The sequence below is a fragment of the Amblyraja radiata genome, chromosome 6, assembly GCF_010909765.2.
Source record: "Amblyraja radiata isolate CabotCenter1 chromosome 6, sAmbRad1.1.pri, whole genome shotgun sequence".
Taxonomy (NCBI): Eukaryota; Metazoa; Chordata; class Chondrichthyes; order Rajiformes; family Rajidae; genus Amblyraja; species Amblyraja radiata.
Window position 1 is genome coordinate 50,665,393 of NC_045961.1, and position 14,385 is coordinate 50,679,777.

The 14,385-nt window shown below is 45.4% G+C and overlaps 1 protein-coding gene across 1 annotated transcript in view; it reads right to left on the reverse strand.

Annotated features, from left to right (window-relative positions):
* The window catches only part of LOC116974381 (mitochondrial intermediate peptidase), a 78,874-nt gene extending 76,223 nt beyond the window's left edge, over nucleotides 1-2,651 (reverse strand). The window contains exon 1 of the mRNA XM_033022764.1: nucleotides 2,454-2,651. Coding sequence (XP_032878655.1) covers nucleotides 2,454-2,594 — 141 coding nt within the window. The 5' untranslated portion in view covers nucleotides 2,595-2,651. The remainder of the gene's footprint in view (nucleotides 1-2,453) is intronic.
* Between the last annotated feature and the right edge of the window lie 11,734 nt (nucleotides 2,652-14,385).

A 14,385-nucleotide genomic window follows, 5' to 3' on the forward strand; every position in this document is an offset into this window, starting at 1 on the left:
GGGAATATGGGGAAATCAAGCAAGGTAATTTTGTTTATTAGTGTCACACATACCAAAGTACAGTGCAAAGCTTTTTATTGCATGCTATCCAGTCAGCGAAACGACAATATATGATTCCAATCAAGCCGTCCAGTGTACAGATACAGGATAAAGGGTATAACCTTTATTGCAAGATAAGGTCCAGTAAAGCCCGATTAATGATAGTTTGTAGGTCTCCAATGAAGTAGATGGGTGTTCAGAACCACTCTAGTTGGTGAGAGGATGGTAGTGAAGTGGAAGACAAATGTCAGGGGGTCTGGAGGCATCTTCTACTAAGTGGGAGCTTCGTTTGCGTCAATATGTGAATGGTTGTGATAAATGGCCTGATTTAACTGCACTTTTTTGTTAGTTGGCCTAAGTTTTATTTAAATAGCTTGCCGTGCAGTTGCATTTCTGACTTACGAACCTTACGAACGTTTCTCAGGCACAGAACCCTGTGGCATCCTGGGGAGAACCTGCAAGTACTGTGAAAATGTAGCTACGCACATTCCAAATACTCCTCCAAAGCATAAAGTGAACTTTCACACAAAAGATCCACAGAGAGCAATGAAATAAATTAACAGATTTTTTCTTACAGTGCTGATTGAATGACACATGTTTGTGTAATGATGCATGGTCTGGGTGACAGGGGCATGTCCACAAGGCCAGACTCTACCAATGATAGAAAAAGGGATGGCCAGTCCCAATACCAGTAGAAAGTTATGTAAAGCTTAAGAATTCAAAAAACCCCTGCATGCTGCTAGGTACCCAGACAAAAGTTGCAGTGCTCCCATAAGCTTGTTTTGGGCCGCCTTTTTTACACTGAGGTCAGAATGGGAGTGGGTTGGTGAGATAAGCTGGCATGGAACCAGAAGTCAGAGTCACTCCCACAGGCTGAGCACTGGTGCTTAGCAAAATGAACATCTCTTTCTTTCTTACCATTTGATTAGATTATAGAAACAGGAACTGAAAATGGTCATTTTTAAGATGGGTCCCAAGCCGAAACGACATCTATTCACGATCTTCAGGGATGCTGTCTGACCCACTGAGTTACTCCAGCACTTTGTATCGTTAATTGATTAGATTACATCTCTCTGAATGAAGGCTTATATTGTTTCCCCACACCATTCTCCGCCCCCCGCCCACAATCAGTCTGAAGAAAGGTTCCGACCCTAATCGTCACCCATCCCTATCCTCCAGGTGCACTGCTTGACCTGCTAAGATAATCCAGCACTTCGTGTTCTACACTGCCCTCACAATTGATTTGAATAAGTTATCCACCACAGGTTAAACTGACTGACCTGTTATATAGTTGTGGTGTTAGGCCTGGCTGTGCCTAATATAATAATTTAATTGGAAAACATAACTATAATTCCATAACATGAAAATTGCTCACTACACAATGCTTTGTGTTTAAGAAGGAACTGCAGATGCTGGAAAATCGACGGTACACAAAAATACTGGAGAAACTCAGCGGGTGCAGCAGCATCTATGGAGTGCCGCTGCTGCTCCATAGGTGCTGCTGCACCCGCTGAGTTTCTCCAGCATTTTTGTGTACACACAATGCTTCTTGCCTTCAATTTCCATCAATCGCACCAAAACAAATGATATAGCTTAATACAAGGGTATTTGCATGCAATAAATCCCTCATCCAGAGCATGTGAGAGTATTTCCCCAGCTTCAATCAGTTCAACTTGTTCTGTTACAAAGCAAAACAAGTCCTGGAGGAACTAAGCAGGTTAGACAGCATCTGTGGAGGGAATGGACAATCTGAAGAAGGGTCCCCACCTGAAACGTCACTTACCCATGCTCTCCAAAGATGCTGCCTGAGCCATCAAGTTACTCCAACACATTGCTTCTCCTTTTGTAAACTAACATCTGCAGTTCCTGAAAGCTCCTTTAAACTAAACATCCTCTCTTAGCCTTAAATGAAGGATGTCAACCCAAAATCTCACCTATGCATGTTTTCCAGACATACTGCTTGACCGGCCGATGTTACTCCAGCATTTGTATTTCTCTTTATAAACTAGCATCAGCAGTTCCTTACATCTCCTTTAAATTAAACTAAATATCCTCTCTTAGCCTTGACTGAAGACGTTTCTTGACCCTAGGCGTCACCTATCCATGTTCTCCAGAGATGCTGTTTGACCCATTACACTTTACTCCAGCACTATAACTCTTAGTAAACTAGCATCTGCAATTCCTAATATCTCCTTTAAACTAAACTAAGCATCCTCTCTTAACCTTCTGTGTATTAACCAGCATCTGCATTTCCTTGTTTCTACTATGCTCTGCCCTCTAGTCTTTGACATTTTGACCTTTTCCATTACTTTGTATTGATCGCTTCATGGTGTGAGTCAAACAGACATGGCCACAGCAGCTGCACGCTGCCCCCTGGGATCTACTGTGCACAGGGCCGAGTCAGCACAACTCACCACATTCTTCCCAAAGAAATCCACCGTCCCCCACGACTTAGCATTGAAGACCACCCCCACCGGAGACCACGAGGTGGAGACGTTTCGGTGGATCTTTAAGCGGACGCATTTGAAGAGGGTCAGGATGGATCTGTTCAACATCTCCGGCAACAAATGCACCGGCTGCTGCAGGTGACCGGAAATCAGTGCGCGACCACCACCAGGAGCTAGTGCGCAAACTCACACTGGCGCTGCATGACGGGTGTTGTAGTTTTACCGTCAATTTGGCCGGAAGCTCTCGCCCGGGAGCTGGCGCGCATGCTTGACCTGTGCGCTGCATGACGGGAATTGTAGTTTCAGGACTGAAGTTGGCCGAAGCAGAAGCGCGCAACCAAAGATATAAGCAACGATCCTATAACAAGCTCCGCTATATGATCCTTGGATACAAGAGCAAAGATACTAGATACTCCTCCAGCATCTTTGTACTAGAGCGCGCAACGGCAGTTTGTGGTCCGTATCCTAGCAATGGCGGCCGAGTCACACGGACTGAGGTGATGGGAGATCTTTAGCCTTACCATTATTATTCCCTACATCCTTACACGCGGTTCCGACTATTTCCAGGATGTTCTAATGTTCACAGAATCAAACACCGTGGAAACAGGCCAGTCGACTCATCTTGCCCATACTGACCATCTTGCCCCATCTCCACTAGTCCCACCTGCCTGTGTTTGGTCCATATCCCTCTAAACCTACCGTCTCCATGTACCTGTCCAAATGTCTTTTAAATGCTGTTATAGTACCTGCCTCAACTACCTCCTCTGGCATATACCCACCGCCGTCTGTGTGAAAAGGTTGCCCCTCGGGTTCCTATTCAACCTTTTCCCCCTCACCTTAAACCTGTATCCCCTGGTTCTTGATTCCCACTTCTTTGGATTGAAAGGATTATTGATTTATGGAAACAGGCACTTCGGCCCACCGAGTCCATGCCAGCCAATGCTCACCCGTTCACACCAGTTCTATCTTATCCTACTTTTCCCAGTTCCCTACACATTAGGGGCAATTTACAGAGGCCAATCAACCTACAAAACCATGTGTCTTCCCAGTGGAAATCTGCGGGACCACACGGAAACTCAACACAGACAGCACCTAAGACGAGGTTCGAACCTGAGTCTCTGGCGCTGTGAGACAACTGTCTACGAATTGTGCCACTTGGACACCCCAGTTTTCATTTGTTCTGCAGGTTTTCATGTTGATATACACATCTCACTCCTGTCAATTCTATCACCCATTGTACTATTGCTACAAAGCCCCAGAAAATTGTCTTCCGTGCATTCTAATTTCCTAAAAAATAAATAATTCTGAATAGCATTCGAATATTCGACTTAGTTCACAGTTAGGAAATTAGGTTTCTTTGATTTATTGGAATTTTTAGGGTTGAGATTTTAGAAAATATTTTGTGATGATTATCTAACCTCTTGATTACTAGTCTCGTAGAATGTTCTGTGGAGCTTCTTATACACTTTGCATAACAGTTAATTGGGTGAAATGTACCAGAAATGTATAAAGGATTACATGAGTAAACAGGCTTTTCAACCTAACAATCCAGGTCAGCGCTTATGATTCTATTTCTAATGTGCACACTTCTTCAGGATTTGGGCATTGTACATTTTTAATTGCCCTTGCGATCATGGTGGTGAGCTGCCTTGTTGAGTGGCTGCTTTCTACTCCCAATGCTGCTAGATATAGAGCTTAGAATCAGCAATAATGAAGGACCAACAACATATTTCATAGTAAAGTTCATGGAGAGAGTCAACATCTTCAAGTTCCTGGGCATATACATCCTTGATGATCTGCCCTGGGCCCAGCCCATTGATGCAATGACAAGGAAGGATCACCAATGCTGTTACTTCTTCAGAGGTTTGAGGAGATTCAGCATGTCTCCAAATATAATTGAACTTCAACTGGTGTATGATATTGAGCACTGAAAAGGTTTCAATATAGACTGGTTTGGTAATTCAAATGCTTGAGAACAAGGGAAGCTGCAGAAAGTGTGGGGTCTGACTGTGCTGGCCTTGGCCTCCGTCCACTCACCTGCCTTACTCCGGCCCCAACCCCCATCCTTGCCGTGTGTTCACCATCCCCCCCTGACCACTCCCTCTCTGATACCGAACGGTCTGTCCTCAGCAGAGGCCTCACCTTTGCTCCCCTCCGTCTTCACCTCAATGAGTTCCACGTCCAATACGATGTGGAGCTCTTCTTCCGTCGCCTCCCCATCCAAGCGTTTTTCCATGGGAAGGAATCCTCACCCCCTAGTGATGACCGCTTCTCCCGTCTCCGACGGATCCCCTCCTCTTGGACTCCCCCTCATGGCCATCTACCTGCATTAGACCTATTCATTTTAAACTGCCGGCGGGACATCCACCGCCTCGCCTTTTCCACTCTCCTTTCTCACTCTAACCTCTCCCCTGAACGTACAGCCCTCCGCTCACTCTGCAACAACCCTGACTGGGTGATTAAACCTGCTGACAAGGGAGGTGCGTGGTAGTCTGGTGCCAACTCTCAGATACCTCCTCCTACTTATCCTTGGACCATGACCCCACAGACGAGCACCAGGCCATTATCTCAAACACCATAACTGGCATCATCGCTTCCGGCTCCCAGCCCATGCAAGCCCCAACCTCATTGTTCCCCAGCCCCGCATGGCCCGATTTTACCTTCTCCCCAAAATCCACAAACCTGACTGTCCTGGCAGACCCATTGTTTCTGCTTGTTCTTGTTCCACTAAACTTATTTCCACATACCTCGACTCCATCCTATCCCCCCTGGTCAAATCCATCCCTAGCGATGTCCAAGACACCTCACACGCTCTTTGTCTCCTCCATGACTTTCGTTTTCCATGCCCCCACTCCCTCATCTTCACTATGGATGTCCAGTCACTCTACACCTCCATCCCCCACCAGGAGGGTCTTAACGCCCTCCGTTTCTTCCTCAACCGCAGAACCAACCAATCCCCGTCTACTAATACTCTCCTCCGGAGCTGGATCTTACCCTCAACACCTTTTCCTTTGACTTCTCCCATTTCCTCCAAATCCAAGGCATTGCTATGGGCACACGCATGGCCCTGGGCCCCAGCTATACCTGCCTCTTTGTAGGGTATATCGAACAATCCTTGTTCAAGACGATGGCCCTAGCCCCGAACTCTACCTCTGCATTGGTGCCACCTCCTGCACCCATACAGAACTCACTGACTTCATCCAATTCACCACTAACTTCCATCCGGCATTCAAATTCACCTGGACCATTTCCGACATCTCCCTACCATTTCTTGACCTCACTATCTCCATCGCAGGTAACAGACTACTGACCGACATGTACTATAAACCCACTGAATCCCATGGCTATATGGACTACACTTCTTCCCACCCTGCTTCCTGTAAGGACTCCCAATTCCCTACTCCCTACTCCCAATTCCTCCATCTACGAAACACCTCATCTTGGGTCTGCACCCAGGATGAGGTGTTCCAAACCAGGGCATCAGAGATGTCCTCATTCTTTAGGGAACAGGGGTTCCCCTCTTCGACTATAGATGAGGCTCTCAAATTTGAGGAGCGGCACCTCATATTTTGCTTGGGTAATTTACACCCCAGTGGTATAAACATGAACTTCTCCAATTTCAGGTAGTCCTTGCTTTCTCCCTCCTTCCCCTCCCCTTCCCAGGTCTCCCACAGCCCACTGTCTCCGATTCCTTTCTTCTTCCCGCCCCCACCCCCACCCCCACATCAGTCTGAAGAAGGGCCTCGACCTGAAACATCTCCTATTCCTTCGCTCCAAAGATGCTGCCTCACCTGCTGAGTTTCTCCAGCATTTTTGTCACCCTTCGACTTTTCCAGCATCTGAAGTTCTTAAACCTTTCTGATACATCTTTGGTATTGACCTCCCTACCATGGTAGGGAATCTACAGGAAATGCTGTCTTAGCCAGGATCGTTGAAGACCCACACCACACTGACCTCATGCTCTTCTTGCTACTGTTATCTGCAAGAAGCTATAGAAATCCAAGAACCACACGTTTTCAGTAAAGCTGCATCTGAATAATAGGCTACCTTTTTATCACCCCCTCAAGACCAAATTAGTTCAGACATGGGTGTCATCTTTCATAAGACCCATTGCCCTGGGGATACACCTGTTTGTAACATTCAAAAAAACTAGAGGGAATTTACTGTAGTCAGATACTTTTTGTTTTTGCATTTGAGCTGTATCTTACAAACAGGATCAGTATGATTTCACAATAGTCACGAGAAATGAAGGGACTTTGAAAAACAAAACGCAAGTCATTCTGTGGTATTTGCAAAACATGAATTCTTGAGGTGGTTTTGCACTACCTTCCAAAAGTAATAAGAGAAGAAATAGCACAATTTATAAATTAAAATTTAGTATAAACATATCTACAAAATGCTGGAGTAAATCAGTGGTGAGGGAATATCTGTGCAGAACTGGATAGGTGATATTTTGGATCAGGAGCCTTCTTCAGACTAATAGATAGGGTTCAGACCTGAAACGTCATCAACAATTTCCTCCAGAGATGCTGCCTGACCGAGTTACTCCAGCAGATTCTGTTTTGCTCAAGGTTCCAGCATCTGCAGTTCCTTGTGTCTCCTGTAAACATATCTATTTCTATATTGTAAGCAGAGCCCAAAGTGACTTTAGAGACACAGCATGGAAACAGGCACTTCAGCCCACCAGGTCTACACCGACCATCGATCACCCGTTCACACTAGTTCTATGTTACCCACTTTCGCATCCACTCCCTACAAACTTGGGGAAATTTAGAAAGACCAATGAACCTACAACCCCACATGTTTTTGGAACCAGCAAGAAGCCTTCATGGTTACATGGAGAACATGCAAACTCCACACAGACAGCACCCAAAGCCTGGATCGAACCTAGGTCTCTGATTGAATTATTTCACTACGATGTGAATAGAGGAGAATTAAAATATGAAATGTTATTAACAAATGTTTTAGTTTAGTTCATTATAGCATCAATGTATTTGTCCAGCTATTAAAAAAATCTTAGTTCTAACAACATTAACTGGTATCACACAAAATGATTGCTCCTTTAAAAACTGTTACCTTTCCAATATCACAAAACCTCAAAAGTCAGTTTTTACTGCTCTCTTGCTAAAATTCCAGTGGAGGATCAGGACAACTCACAGTAAAATGATGGAGACCTGATTTTGAGAAAAGAAGATAGACACAAAATGCTGGAATAACTCAGCGGGACAGGCAGCATCTCTGTATAGAAGGAATGGATGATGATTCGGGTTGAGACCCTTCTTGTCCCACTGAGTTATTCCAGCATTTTGTGTCTATCTTTGGTTTAAACCAGCATCTGCAGTTCCTTCCAACAACATTTTTTTTGACAAGGAGATTGGGAAGGCACCAGTTCAGAAGGCATATTGACATGGTCAGTTGAGTGTGGTTAAATCAGATTAATGATTGGAATTACTTCATTCATTTATAAAACATACTACTCATTGATCAGTTTGTAGAAGTGATCAGGAGACGTGCCAAAGGAAAAGCTAATAGTCACTGGCGTGAAAGGAATTATAAACTAACGCTTGGGTAAACTATCTGAAAGTACTGAAAGAATGAAATCAACAGTTAATGTGAATCAGATCTATCTATCTGGCTTGCTACTAAGGAACTCCTGACACCAATTTAATGAAAATTTATTTTAAAAAACAATCATATTTCGTAACAATAGTTCGATAACTTCTCTTATAAAATAAACATTAAAGTTGTTTTGTATAGCTGTTAACAGTTTTGCACACGGTTGGAAGCACGGTGCAGTATTAAATAGGGTCCGTTTGGAGGTAATGGTTGAATTAAGCTGTACTGTCAAATATTGCAACGTCCTGGATATTGGAATACCTCAGTAGGGAGAAAGATTTTACATAGGTGGTTGTTATTTTTCTTGTCATATGTATTTATGGTCAGATCATTGACTTCTCAATTCAGCTATGCAGTTGTAAGTCTTGGCCAGTGAACAAAAGGAGTCTGGAATCTACACCCAACATCAGGTATGGAATATTACTTGCCTGTAATGTTCATCTCAATGCCAATTAAACTTGCAAATTCATCATGCAAGTCGTGAACTATTTGTTTCTCCCATTTGGTATTATGTAAATGTCCTGGGAGTATTCTAGTCTCCTGGTCCCACTGCGAACTAGCGAAGGGTGCTAACACCAAACATCATGGCAAAGCAATATTTTGTAGCAACATCCAATAATAAACTAAATTTAGAATGTTTACCATAATCTTCATAAATACAGAAACATTTGTTTTGAATATAATTTCACAGTGGCTGGCAGCAGTTTTTTTTAATCATTCAAGCTGCTGCCAAGCTCCCAAGCCAAGTCTGAAATTGTATTTTTTTGTACCAAGATGCACTAAAATAGCAATCCAGAATTCGACCATGTCTCATCTTCCCCCTTGGAGGTTTATTGGTTTATTGTTCTCACATGCACTGAGATACAGTGATAAATTTTGTTTTACGTGGTATGCAGGTAAATCATTCCATACATGAGTACAACAGGTAGTGCAAAACAAGAAAGGAAGCAGAGTGTAGAATATATACTGTTACGGGTACAGGGATAATGGAGAGTTAAAAAAAAGTGCAAGGGTTGTAACCAAAGTCAGGATTGGATCCCTAGCTTGTGAGTGGTCTGTTTAAGAGTCTGATAACGGTGGGGAAGAGGCTGTTCTTGAACCTGCTGGTATGTGCTTTCAAGCTTTCGTATCTTCTGCCCAGGGAGAAGACAGAATGTCCGGTGGTTGAGAATGCTGAGGCAAATTTTGTATTCTTCATTGAAATGTTATGTATTTCTAATTTCCACATAATTCTTCATGATAAGGCATGTCTCTGTCATCTGAATTTCTTAATCCTAGATTACAATAACTGCACCATCTGAAGATTTCCAAATTTACATTAATAGTGTAAATATTGTTTTAACTATATATTCATTTATAGATTTTAATCCATCTAACAATATATGGTACATGTATATGTACAGTCTACATTTACACTCTCTGTCCACATTCTTTTATGAAATGAGAACTGAACCATAGGTTATCAACAGTAAAATTAACATTATTCAGATTTTTAAATAATTCAGAAAATAATTTCATCCCCAGATCAGTTTCCCTTGTTATTTAGGGATAATCCCACATTCAATGTTATATTGAGTTATAGGGCTTTTGAAATATATTTTTGGAGGATGAATGCTGTGAAAAAGGAAAATTAAAGATTGAAAAGGATTTTAGATCAATTTTCAAACTACCGAATCACTGATCAGTTTAGTTTTAGTGTAGTTTAGTATAGTTTAGTTTATTGTCACATGTACTGAGGTATAGTGAAAAGGTTTTTGTTGCGTGTTATCCAGTCAGCAAAAGCATCATACATGATTTACAATCAAGCCGCCCACAGTGTGCAGATACCGTATAACGGGTATATTGTTTAGTGCAAAATAAAGTCCAGTAAAGTCCAATTAAAGATAGTTCAATGGGCACCAATGAGGTAGATTGGAGGTCAGGACTGCTTCAACACTATCCTGAATAGTCCACCTAGTTATCAACTTCTGTATTGATCCCTGGATAGTGTGCGTTAGATTTCAACTACAGTTGCCTTCAATTGGACCTCATCCTTACGAGAACAGCCATCAGCCTAGAGGAATCCATACTCTGCATGATTGGCGAGACAACCAGATCCAGAAATGAAAATGCCAAATAGATGTAAGTTGAAGAACATTAGAAGCATTTACTCCATTGTCCATCTACAAAAGTCACAAGGTCTTTTTTCTGAAGACACAATCGATCCTGGAATCTTGAGCAAACCACAAGGTTGTGGAGGAACTCAGCAGGTCAGGCAGCATCTGGAGAGGGAATGGACAGGCAATGTTTCAGGTGATGACCCTTCTTCTGACTAGGTCATTTCCCTCTCACCTTAGCTATCTCAGCATCCTTCACGGAGAACATATAGGCCTATTTTTCTTATCATAAATGCAGTACTTCCTTGTAATAAATCAGGCCCTCGCTCTGACCCTCCCGCAGCTTCGGGCCTCACTCACCCGGACCTGCAATGGACCCCAACTTTACTTAATTCGACGCCAGATCCACGCCCTCAACAAACGCTTCCTCGCATACCTGGACCAAAGATCACAAGTTTGCCCGCCTCCAGACTGTTCCCTCCACCGACACTCCTCGACTCGACCGCCCACAGGCCTGTTGCTCCAATGTTGGACCGCGCCGCCAGCCCGAGCACCACGAGGCCGAGATTGCCGCCACGGGGAGCAGCACCAACATCCACCGCCTCTCCGACCCTCGCCACCTTACCAGCCGAACCCAGGGCCCAGACCAGTGAAACTACCGCGGCCACCGACTCCCACCGCTTCTCTGGGTCCACCGCTGTTGTCGTCGACTCTCACCATCTCCCAAGGGCCACCACCGCCACCAACCTTCATTGTCACCGATGCTGCTGCCACAGAACCGTATCTCTACTCCGGCCCCCCACGGGCCACCACCAACGACTCCGCCGACCCTCGTCTCTCCACCACCCACCAGCGGGCCGGAGCCATCGCCTCACCTGAGTTCCAGGCTCAGCACCAGGCCCACAGCCTCCACGAGGCAGATTCCGACAGCACGTGGTCTGACTCTGCTGGGTCCTACTGCTCCCCCCTTCCTGCAGGGAATCTCAGTAGTGATGGGTCTTCCCCTTCCCCCTCTTTTAACCAGGTTCCCCCATGCACACCCCACCCATACAATAGTCCTCACGACCCCCATCTCTCTGAACACCCACCATCCTCCCACCAGTCCTCGCCTCAGCCTTTGTCCACTCCCCAGCCCTCCTCTGACCTCAACCACCTCCCTTGTCGTGTCTTCACCATCCTCCCGACCTCCTCCTTTCTGATACGGAATGGTCTGTCCTCAACAAAGGCCTCACCTTCATTCCCCTCCGCTCCCGGCTCAATGAGTTCCGGGTCCGCCACGACGTAGCGCTTTTCTTGCGTCGCCTCCGCCTCCGTGCCTTTTTCTATGGGAAGGAGTCCTCACCACCCAGTGATGACCCCTTCTCCCATCTCCACCGGTCTCCCTCCACTTGGACTCTCCGAAACGGCCTTCTACTCTCTCTAGACCTCTTTATTTCTAACTGCCGTCTCAACTTTTCCACTCCACTTACCTACACTAACCTCATCCCCTCTGAATGTACAGCCCTCCGCTTGCTCTGCAGCAACCCTGACATTATAATCAAACACCTCTGAGGCCAAGCCGCAACTCTCAGCCACCTCCTCCTACTTATCCTTGGACCATGATCCCACAGACGAGCGCCAGGCCTTAATCTCACACACCATTTCTGATTTCATCACTTCTGGCTTTCCACAGCCTCCAACCTTATCGTTTTCCAGCCCTGCGCAGCCTTCTCCCCAAAATCCACAAACATAACTGCCCTGGCAGACCCATGGTTTCTGCCTGCTCCTGGCCTACGGAAATGATTTCCACGTACCTCGACCCCATCCTATCCCCCCTGGTCCAATCTCTCCTGACCTATGTCCAAGATAACTCACATGCCCTTCGTCTCTTTAATAACTGCTGCTTTCCGAGCCCCCACTCCCTCATCTTCACTATGGACGTTCAGTCACTCAAGACCTCCATCCCCCACCAGGAAGGCTATAAAGTCCTCCGTTTCTTCCTCAATAGCTGAACCATCCAATTTTCCCTCAACTAACACGCTACTCCGCCTGGTCCTCACCCTCAACAACTTCTCCTATTACTCCTCCCACTTCCTCCATCCAAGGCGTAGCTATGGGCACCCGCAAGGGCCCCAGCTATGCCTGCCTCTTTGTTGGGTATGTTGAACAATCCCTATTTCAGGCATGCACTGGCCCTATCCCCGAACTCTATCTCTGTTACGTTGATGACTGCATTGGTGCTACCTCCTGCACCCATGCAGAACTCATGAACTTCATCAACTTCACCAACAATTTTCATCCTGCACTCAAATTTACTTGGACCACCTCCCATACCTCCCTCCCCTTTCATGATCTCAGTCTCCATCACAGGAAATAGACTATTGACTAACGTCTATTACAAACCCACTGACTCCCACAACTATCTTGACTACACTTCTTCTCACCCTGCTTCCTAAAACGACTCTATCCTCTACTCCCAATTCCTCTATCTACGTCGCATCTGCGCCCAAGATGAGGTGTTCCATACTAGGACATCCGAGATGTCCTCATTCTTTAGGCAATGGGGGTTCCCCTCTCCCATCATAGATGAGGCCCTCAATCGTGTCTGCTCGGTACCCCAAAGCTCCGCCCTTGTTCCCCCTCCCCCTAGTCGCAACACAGACAGAATCTCCTAGTCCTTACCTTCCACCCCATCAGCCATCGCATACAACACATAATCCTCTGAAATTTCCGCCACCTCCAACGGGATCCCACCACTAGCCACATTTTCCCATCCACAGAGACCGTCTTCCACAGAGACCGTTCCCTCTGCAACTCCCTGGTTATCTCATCCCAAACTACCCTCTCCCAGGTACCTTCCCCTGCAACCGCAGAAGATGCAATACATATCGCTATACCTCCTCTCTCGATTCTGTCCAGAGACCCCGACAGTCCTTTCAGGTTAGGTAGAGGTTCACTTGCACCACCTCCAACTTCATCTACTGTATCCGTTGTTCAAGATGTGGACTCTGATACATCGGCGAGACCAAACGCAGTCTGGGCGATCGTTTCGCGGAACATCGCTCAGCCCGCCTGAACCTATCTGATCTCCCAGTTGCTGGACACTTTAATTCTCCTTCCCATTCCTACAGACTTTTCTGTCCTAGGTCTCCTCCATTGTCTGAGTGAGGCTAAACACAAATTGGAGGAACAACATCTCATATTTTGCTTGGGTAGCTTACAGCCCAGTGATATGAATATTGATTTCTCTCACTTCAGGTAGCCCCGGCATTCCCTTTCTCTCTATCCCTCCCCCACCCAATTCGCACTAGCTTCTCATTTTCACTCTACGAACACCTAACAATGGCTTGTTTCCTTTATCATCGTTACTTTTTTTGCATTCATTGTTCTTTATCTCTCGCATCTTTTGCTTCCGTCTTCACTAAGGAAGACATAAATAACCTGCCGGAAATAGCAGGGGACCGCGGGTCAAAGGAGTTGGAGGAATTGAGTGAAATCCAGGTTAGCCGGGAAGTGGTGTTGGGTAAATTGAATGGATTAAAGGCCGATAAATCCCCAGGGCCAGATAGGCTGCATCCCAGAGTACTTAAGGAAGTAGCTCCAGAAATAGTGGATGCATTAGTAATAATCTTTCAAAACTCTTTAGATTCTGGAGTAGTTCCTGAGGATTGGCGGGTAGCAAACGTAACCCCACTTTTTAAGAAGGGAGGGAGAGAGAAAACGGGGAATTACAGACCAGTTAGTCTAGTGGGGAAACTGCTAGAGTCAGTTATTAAAGATGGGATAGCAGCACATTTGGAAAGTGGTGAAATCATTGGACAAAGTCAGCATGGATTTACAAAAGGTAAATCATGTCTGACGAATCTTATAGAATTTTTCGAGGATGTAACTAGTAGCGTGGATAGGGGAGAACCAGTGGATGTCGTGTATCTGGACTTCCAGAAGGCTTTCGACAAGGTCCCACATAAGAGATTAGTATACAAACTTAAAGCACACGGCATTGGGGGTTCAGTATTGATGTGGATAGAGAACTGGCTGGCAAACAGGAAGCAAAGAGTAGGAGTAAACGGGTTATTTTCACAATGGCAGGCAGTGACTAGTGGGGTACCGCAAGGCTCAGTGCTGGGACCCCAGCTATTTACAATATATATTAATGATCTGGATGAGGGAATTGAAGGCAATATCTCCAAGTTTGTGGATGACACTAA